Below are 9,903 nucleotides of genomic sequence, written 5' to 3'. Positions count from 1 at the left end.
GAATATCTATTTATAATTTCTTTATGTGAGACTCACTCGTGCAGCTTACCTTTATAAAGTGGAAGTATTGTATCAATGTTAAATAATAATCGGAATCATTTTACTTTCTCTTTCTCTCCGTAATTATTTACTACATTCTGGTGGAATCAACGCTGGTATCGTCAGTTAGGAGAGAAAGAGTTCATGCATTTAATTGCACGTAATCATGCTCGAGACGTTAATTAAAAAAAAAAACAAGGTTACAAAAACAGTTTGTGTGGGAACACAAACTCAAAATCGGCCCCCCGAGGTGGTCCACCCAGGCAGGTAAAAAGGCAGGTTTCAATAGTTTCAGAATGAATATCATAACGAAATTCTATCAAAGGTAAAAGACAGAGAAGAATGAAGAAAGAAGGTTGAAAGATCATGTGTGGTGCCTCAAAGGTCCAGCAGACCAAGGGATATGTGGGTGTGGATGCGAAGTTCAGTGTGAACCTGGCCCAACTGATATCTTGTCTAATTGATTTGTAAAGGGTCAACCTCATATTCAAAGCCTAAAAAAAAATCCTTTAGTTTTTGTGTTCCATGGTGTTATACAGGCTCTGTAGTTCACGCGATAATATGAAAAACTTAGTATTTAGTAGGCATAACTTACATAACTTAGCAATACAATTGTAAAAAATAATAATTTTTATCAAAAGACTAAAACCATTTGCAAAGATGTCTTAAAAAAAATGTTGAATGGCAGTCTCCCTTAGTTAAAGCCTGCAGTATTTGTTACTATTAATAGTGAATAGTTGTAAAAATGGTGTATTTTTATGAAAAAGTACTTCCATAATTGATTTGCATATATAATTTTAAAAATTAGATTTTTCGCTTTCAGAAAAGAAAGAAGTAGCCGTTGCATCAGAACTTTGAATGATCTAAAATATCATGATGTCCGATTTTTCTCTTATAGTTTCTGAGATCTAAACGGGACAGACGGACAGACAGGCCACACAAAACTAATAGAGTCTTTTCCCCTTTCGGGGGACGCTAAAAAAAGAACGTAATTACGTTTTACGCGCACCATGTAATAAACTAGTCATAAGACTTAAACTCTGATTTTCTTGACTGATTCAGACAATTAATTCCTAGCTCTAAAACTGGAGGCGCGGTGGCTGAGTGGTAAAACGCTTGGATTCTAATCCAGCGTTCCCAGGTTCACATCCTGGGATTTTTTTTTAATCTCGTGATCTTTGGACGCCTCTGAATCTAATCGATACCTGACACTAATTTGGGGAAAAGTAAAGGCGAATGGTCAATGTGCTGGCCACATGACACCATCGTTAACCGTGGGCCACAGAAACAGATGACCTTTACATCATCTGCCCTATAGATCGCAATGTATAAAAGGGAAACTTACTTACTTACTCTAATGGCACTAGGGAAGAAGGAGAACTTGTACGAATTTGTCCCAGAATATAAAATAAAAAAAATTGTCTTTTTATCATCCTGACTATTTTTAATAGGTTGTATTTTTGTACACTTTAGTGTGTTTTATAAATTTCTCTTTAGTTTTTAGTGTTCTGTCCTGAATCGTCTCTAAGTCTGGTGATTTTGCTAAAAGTGTTGCTCTAGTCAAATGTGAATATTCGTTCGTTATAAATCCCGGGGCCCTATTATGCATCTATTCAACTTTGTAACAATTTGGACAAAACAATCGATACAAATTAAATTTTATGCCCCTTTCATCCAGTTAATTTTTTTTTAAGCGATTGTCGAAAAGTTACAATCTTTCTCTTCCATTGTTTCCAGAGCCGGACAACATATATCCACCAAGAACATATAACAGATTTATATTAGCACATTGTGACATAATGATTGACTTCTGAAAACACAATGTTAAATCAAAATGTACAGGTGAACATTGACAAAACAATAAAATAAGCATTGTTACTAACAACTTGGAGGTGGCTGCGTGGTTCAGCGCTTGGCTTCCCAACCGGGGGGCCTAGGTTCGAATCCTGGAATTTTTAATTTCTTGATCTTTGGCGATTCGAGTCCACCCAGCTCTAACGGGTAGCTGACATTAGTTGGGGAAAAGTAAAAGCGGTTGGTCGTTGTGCAGGCCACATGACACCCTCGTGAACCGTAGGCCACAGAATCAGATGATTTTTACATCATCTGCCCTATATATATATATAATCCAACTTTACTTTTTTTTAAATGTAACTGTATTATAAAATGCTGCAAATTATTTTTTACAGTCCAAGAAAATCATGACCAAAAAAGAAACGAATCAAGTCAGTACGAGAACGCTTCAACTACAATTTATGAGACAATCTCATAACTACAGAGTTTTTATAATTAGACATAACTTGTTCTATGTGTATGGGTGGATGAAGATATTACTACAATAATTGTATCAACAAACACAACCACTACATGTTTGTATATTAAAGCATAAATTGATACATTAATGTCTAGTCCTATTACTTATTGATATACTATATTATTGTGTATTTTAATATAATGTCTTAATATAGGAAAACATGGCTTGAGTACATTATTCTTTTGGTATAAATTCCTTAGTAGCATTTTCAAAATATTTAATGCACATTTGCAATTCAGTACATGTTTGACTAACAAAAGAATAATGAAAGTAATACTTGTGTAAATATGAATGTAGAATACTTGTTTAAATAGGCATATACAATAATTGATGTGTAAAAAGTCATACCAAATAATTGTGTAGTTGTTTGTTGGTAAAAGGAATGTAATATTGCTGTGTATATAAATGTGTAAATTGTGTAATATTATTATTGAAAATATCCATGTGGAATAATTATGTAAATAAAAATGCAAAATTATTGTGTAAATATGCATGTAGAATAATTGTGTAAATTACCGTGTATGATAATGGGCAATGTTGGACTAATGCGTTTCGCTTCTTTAACTAAAAAGTAGAATCGTAAATTGGGCCGGAAGTGCCTTTTTTCCTTATATATCTTTTGCATTTTTCAGTTCTCTTTGTAAATTAAACTGACATTATTATGCTGTAATTTTAAGTGTGCCTGATAGAGAAAAAATTCTGCACAAAAATACGGGTAGTTGGGATCAAACCCGATAGAGGCTATAAAAATAAAAGACCTGAAACTAGCGCTTGAAACTACGCATTTACAGTACCTTATTGGATGAGTCTTTTACCCAAGATCTTTGTATTTTTTAAGGGCTAGCTTACTTCAAGTACCCGGCATTTTCCGATAAACAATTTCACAAACAAAAATAATTGTAAGGATAAAAACTGTGATTTTAAAACTTTTAATGATTTTTTAAAAGGTGTTTTTAAAAATGTGTTACTGTAATAAATTGTGAATATTCGTTTCTTATGAATCTCACTGTCTATTTTGTGTCTGTTTTAATTTCTTAATGTTTTCTTGAGTTAAGGGATCGTGTTTTCTCCTGACGTTTATACCTGATTTCTCTTATCCGTCGTGGTGAGACATTGGTCCAAAATAATACTAAGTTTATTGTCACGGTCAAAGGTGCCATTCTATCACGATCACTGAAGATCTTTGATGATGATAGATGTCACGATGAATGAGTCCTGTAGCCTATAAATGCCAACATTGGGGGTTTTAAGTAAATAACAATAGAGTAAAAATAAATGCATTAAAATAAATACACAAAAAACTAACTGAAAGAAATATTACATTTACGTGTAATTTAAATTTATCTGCCCTTGGTCTCCAATTCCTCCTGACTGTGTGTAATCTCTTTAATACTATATTCTATGCTATTTTCTAATGTAACAGTTTGTTTGACATATAGAACAATGGTATTGGCTGTTTGTGGTGGTACATTTCATAAACAGTGCCTCGTGTATTATATAGCAGGAAATTGGTGGTTCATAGCTGGTCTCATTGTTCACGCATAAAAGATCACATTGAAACCGGAAGTAATTTACAACAGGGACATAATGAACATTTCTTTCCATCATGATATATGATCGACAGTTGTAAAGATATCTCTATGTGGCCCCGCTTGCCCTCTTTAAAATTCGGCTCCGACTTAAGTAAGCGTAGTAAAGAGCGGCCATGTTCACCCTTTAGTTCAGCGGTTCTCAATCTTTTGTTCTCGGTGACCCCTTTTTACAATCTTCCAGTCTGCCGCGACCCACCTCCCCGCATACACACAAAGCAATAGAAGAGTAGGCAAAAACAATCCATTTTTTCAATGGTCTTTGGCGACCCCTGGCAAATCGTCAATCGACCCACACGGGGGTCGCGATCCACAGGTTGAGAACCCCTGTTTTTAGTTTAATGCCTGCCAGATGGAGGAAACAACGAATAAAAGAAGCCGTACTTAAGGCTGAAGAGACGAGGTGGTTGATTGGTAAAGCGCTTGGCTTCTGAACCGGCGGTCCGAGGTTCGAATCCTGATATTTTTAATTTTGGGATCTTCGGGCACCTCTGAGTCCACCCAGCTCTAATGGGTACCTGGCATTAGTTGGGGAAAAGTAAAGGCAGTTGGTCGTTGTACTGGCCACACGACACCCTCGTTAACCGTATGCCACAGAAACAGATGACCTGCCCTATAGACCACAAGGTCTGAAAGGAGAACTTAATGGGGACCATTGTTATTATGTAATTGTAATGTTCTGTAAATAAACATTTGTCCTTTTTTGAGTTGTCCTTGTCCTTAACTTGCCGGACATCTGGTAAGAAGTTTCTCGAAATCTTTATTCTACCTGAACATTTCTTTACAACTTTCTAGTAGTATTGTTTTATTATTAATATTAAAGTGGAGGATTCTATTGATCTCATCTCATCTCTGCCTGTGGTCCCTTCTGGGGCATAGGCCACCAACCAGCTTCCTCAAGGTATCTCGGTTCTGGGCGAGTCTCTCCATGTCTTGCCCACCTGTTTGGCAACTGCTTACTAATCTGTAAATATGGATAAAGGTGCAGCCCATCGAAGTAGATATCTTTCAGAAACGCTTGAAGATTCTATTGAAGTCAAACTAAATGTCCATATCGTTGGACTAATAAAAGTATCTTTACTAAATCATCTCTTATTTTATCTTCTCTCGAGATACTATTTAAAACTAGGTTATAGTGTAATTTTAAATAAAGACAGATCATTTGACAATATTGCATCAGCAATTGTTTATAATTGTGATATCTAATTACGGGAATATAAAATTAATATTTCTCTCCCCTATCTAAACAAGGTATGTCACAATGTAAATCTTTCTCAGCATTTTTTTTTTTTAAGATAAACGAACAAAGTCTGGTGTCTACAATGTTTTTCTGCTAAGCTCAGACCAGGAAGTGGAGTCTCGACTGACTTTGAAATAATAATAATCATTTCATTTATCGAGAACTGTTAGCAGGCTAATGTAGGCCCAATGCGCTCTGATAACATAACAATATCATTGCACTGAAGGAGCTCGCGAACCGTAACTTTTGAGGGAGAACCGTAAAAAAGAGCTATATGAGTTGTGTCCCTTGAGCGCAGGACTCATTAAAGTGTGATGATTTATTACTTGGTATTTCTTCTTATATTAATTATTATTATGATTCAAACACACTTATCTTGCAGGACTTCTTAACTAGATTGCTTAAGATCTAGATCTAGTGATTATAAAGAAGGTTTGCGTAATTTACACATTGTTATTATCAGTTTGTGCTGTCCTGTAAATAAGCACCTGTCCTTATTGAGTTGCTTAAATAATACTAATACAATAAGACTAATACAATATGTGCATCAAACAAGAATATAAAAGCATTTTTATCACCAAAGTTTATTAAGTCATATTTAAATGTTATGTAGACAAGCGTGTCAAAAGCATTCATACACAAGTATTTTATGGGCCTCCAAGGACAGATTATCATGAGCTATTGTTCTTCTATCAAGTCATTATATTAAAATGCACATTAATGAAGCAATGCATTCATTAATATAGATCAGTGTAGCTATTTTACATTAATACAATTATTGTAGATATGCACTTATTTATTCATACATATACATGTATGCATATATTCATTTTGCACATTTGAGGAGTCTCATCCTATTGTCTCATAAAGTGTATTTGAAATGTTCTCACAAGGTTTTGTTTCATTGCCTTCTTGATCATGCTTTTTATCGGACTTGATCTCTACTGGAAATAAATAGTTTGTAATATAGTGTTATACTATTCTTGTATAAAGATATATATATATATATAATACAACTAATAAGTTATTAAATACAAGGTTATATATGAACCAACTTATCGAAAAACCTTTGTAGGTATTTATTTTCTTTTGATAAAAAGAAAAAGCTAAAATGTTACTAGAAATAATAAATCACCTTTAGGGTCAGAATTTGGTGATTTTACAATCATAGAAGAGATGCAAGACACTAATAACAAAGACAAACAGACACAAAAACTATTTTGTTCCCCTGGCAATCAAATCATTAGAAAGAAACTTTCTGATATAGACTTTTCACGTGTAAATTATGAGTGAGTCTGTTGTGAATGTATATTTTTATTACTATAATTAGAATGTTTTGTTTGGTGTAATGCCTAAATTGTAAGACAGATTTCCTAATGGATAAGAAAGATTATCATTATTATTATTATTGTTATTAATATTACAGTGTACATGTAGCCGATAACAGTATACTCTTGTGTGCCCTCAACAAGGAAAAAGATTCTCAAGCCTTGTTATTGGGTGACAAATAGGATTTCTTAAGCTTCACCAACCTTGCATAAAAAGTGTAATGGCATTCGGATTTTAAAATTTCCGCAACGTCGTTCCGTCCGGCCCGACAGAACGTCGGCACAAAGTGTAAAAAAAAGTCCCCTCTATAAAGAAAGGTGGAAAATGTATCTTTACCTACGCTAGGGCTCTTATTATATATCTGATGGTCCTTTAACAGTTGTGCGTTTATGAAATGGGAATTTAACAAGAATAGTGAACTGATCTTTACTTTGTTGTGGACTATTAAAATAAGCCAATAGATTTATTCTTGTAATGAAAGTATGACTCTTTTTAAAAACAACAACATATAAACAGTATTAAGAAAAAAATATGACGGCATTCTTGGTTGAGCCACAAATAAAAGATTGTTAAACTACGCCTAGAGATTGAAAGATTTATGAGAGTATTTACCAAACAAAAAAAAACGAGACAAGAAATTAAGTTGGTGGTCAAACTAGCTACAATGTTGCTCACATTTTCAGTAATGAAATAAAGCCATTTTCCGATCTAAAAAGATAAACTTTCAATGTCTCATTAATTAAAAGTTTCAGATCGATTTCCTTTCGTTTTTTTGTAGTCTTTCGGTCCAAAACGACCCGCGACACAAGTGTCGGAACTTAAAAAGGCCCGCAGGTTGAATTAGGCTGGGAATCACTGATTTGGGCTATTTTTTTAGTGAAATTGCTAGGTCTCTGTTTGACAAGTAATACTATGCCTCCAACATCACATGACAAGCCCACACCTGAAACCCCCATGGAAGGAGGAAGGAGGGACGACCCTGAAATACCTGGCACCGGGATTTCGAACAAGATGCCGAGACGATCTTCAAGACGCTTGAACAGTTAAAGTTACAGACACAGGACAAAGACGCCTGGAGGAAGCTGGTTGATGCATATGCCTCAAAACAATACCAAACACGAAGATGAGTTGACAATGGCTATTTGAGCCTGAGGATAGGTTTTAAGCGAGATTGTAGTCTGAGTAGTTACACTAGCACTATACGATAGTGACAGGATACGTTTTGTGTTTGATGTCACAGTATGCATACCTGATATTACAATGAGACTGTGTTGATGAGACAATATGCGTCTTTGATTTTCAATTTCATAGCATCGTAACTTTTAATCTATGACTGAACACTCAAACAATATCGTGATGCTAGAGATATAAATGGAAAGAAGAGGCTCAAAACACATTTTACTAGTATAGTTCAAGTCCTTGGAACTACAAATGCATCCCTTTAAATAACTTTCCCTGCCTTTCTTATTTTTTTTTTTACTATATCAAATCTCTTCTCTCACGCGCCCGGAACCAATCCATCAATGCAATGGAATTTCCTTCATACCCCTATGGCATTAAAGTAAAAAGTAAAGCCCCCCTTTCAGACCTTGTGGTCTATAGGGCAGATGATGTAAAGGTCATCTGATTCTGTGGCCTACGGTTAACGAGGGTGTCATGTGGCCAGCACAACGACCAACCGCCTTTACTTTTACTCCCACTAATGTCAGGTACCCATTAGAGGTGGGTGGACTCAGGTGCGCCCAAGAATCCTGATATAAAAATCCCTGTGTTCACCAGGATTCGAACCCGGGCCCCCCTGTTCAGTAGCCAAGCGCTTTACCGCTCAACCACCGCACCTCGCTATGGCATTACGATGCAAATATTCAACCAATGAAAAAAATAATTTTGTTATTTAAAATGGTCTTGCACGCTTTCGCTCCTTGACAGACAGTAGGCTAAGAATGTGGACACGAATAATAATAATAATAATAAATAATTGCACAAATTTTCTGAAAAGAATAATTAACTGATTCAAGTATCCCTCAAGAAATCCCTAAAAACAAATTGGAATTGACACCCATGACAGTGAAAAACTGGCAAATTATTCACTCCTCAATCTGCGGAGTCATACGTGTCGGTATTCGGCTATGTTTCGGATGTTCCTTTAAAATTTAAGGTTATTACGTTAAAGCCCTCACATCTTGCAGCGAGGGGTGGCGGCTGGTAGAGTTTAAACCGAGAACCATCGAACAGACAGTCCGAAACGCAAGGAAATGACCATGCAGCCATACACCCGTATTAAGGCTACGAGGCAAAAATTATAGCGGACAGCTGTGAAATTCGACTAATATAAATCTTTGCTTAAAATAAGACAATACGATGTTAGTCTTAACCAATTCTTGTATTGATTGTTATATTTTTTAAAGACAAAATCAAAACTTTTTTTTAGAATGTAGGTGAAATAAGAATGTGCTAATCTTCGATCAGGAAAAACTTGATTATTAATCTATATTATTATTTTTTTTAAAGTAAACCTAATAGCTTTAAGAAAAAAAAAAGTACCTTCAAAAGTAGAGTAATTGTATTCATTTGTTTCACTCAAACTGTCGTATGTCTGTAGCTCAGTTCCAGGTTTTAAGTCTTCCTGACTTCTGTTTCTTAATGTTTTAATTCTGCCTTTGTATACAACAATGATAACAACAATCAAGATGAAAGCAACAGCACCAACAGCTACTCCAATACCAACACCCGATGAAAATGTCAAACTACTGGACTCAGTCTGGGATGCTAGAAAACAGATCTAATATTTAGAGATCATGATAGAAAGCTTAAATGATGTAATTTTTTTTTTAAATCTATTATGCGTATGATTTTTACGAAGCTTTTGTCAAATCAGTCAGTCTGTCTGTCTGTCTGGTAAAGGTTTTTTCTCCCTCAATCAATCTCAAATCAAGGTTGAAATTTTGCTATTCATCGGCGTGGACAAGACATTAATCGATAAAAAAAAATATTTAGTTTATTAACCAATTGTTTTGCTTGGTATCAAACAAGGGAAAGTAGTAGTACTTGAAAAATATGGTGGTAAAAGTTAAATTCAACCATTGTATGCTTTGTTTAGAGAATTACAAAGTTTAAACCTGACATTTGGTAACTAAAACAAAACATCTATCATCATCTATTTTTATTAACATTTTTCCGGGACAGTCGTTATTGCACTGACATGAGAGATTTGAGCCATCGAGTTGGAATTTAGATAGTGCAACTTTAAAAAAAAAAGTAAATGCATTTAAAAAGCGATCATAGCAGCCTTCACACTGATACATTTTTTTTTCTTTGTCCCCTCCCCCCACCCCCTTCTCAAATGGTGAAGGCAAGTGATAGATCATAAGGCATTGAGAAAGCTAAGATGC

General features: G+C 35.0%; 1 protein-coding gene and 1 long non-coding RNA gene across 2 annotated transcripts in view; one reads left to right on the top strand and one right to left on the bottom strand.

Annotated features, from left to right (window-relative positions):
- Nucleotides 1-2,580, top strand: part of LOC129926175 (multiple epidermal growth factor-like domains protein 10) — a 30,932-nt gene extending 28,352 nt beyond the window's left edge. The window contains exon 12 of the mRNA XM_056028529.1: nucleotides 2,229-2,580. Within this exon, the coding sequence (XP_055884504.1) occupies nucleotides 2,229-2,311 (83 nt within the window). The 3' untranslated portion in view covers nucleotides 2,312-2,580. The remainder of the gene's footprint in view (nucleotides 1-2,228) is intronic.
- A 3,168-nt stretch (nucleotides 2,581-5,748) lies between these two features.
- Nucleotides 5,749-9,275, bottom strand: LOC129926530 (uncharacterized). The gene is made up of 2 exons (XR_008778239.1): nucleotides 9,056-9,275; nucleotides 5,749-6,126 (listed from the first exon to the last, which is right to left on the bottom strand). It is a non-coding gene; the product is annotated as an uncharacterized LOC129926530 (long non-coding RNA).
- Between the last annotated feature and the right edge of the window lie 628 nt (nucleotides 9,276-9,903).

Source organism: Biomphalaria glabrata, chromosome 5 (genome assembly GCF_947242115.1).
Source record: "Biomphalaria glabrata chromosome 5, xgBioGlab47.1, whole genome shotgun sequence".
In the NCBI taxonomy this organism is placed as follows: domain Eukaryota; kingdom Metazoa; phylum Mollusca; class Gastropoda; family Planorbidae; genus Biomphalaria; species Biomphalaria glabrata.
The sequence above is the reverse complement of the archived record's forward strand: the minus strand, read 5'-3'. Positions and strand labels throughout refer to the sequence as shown.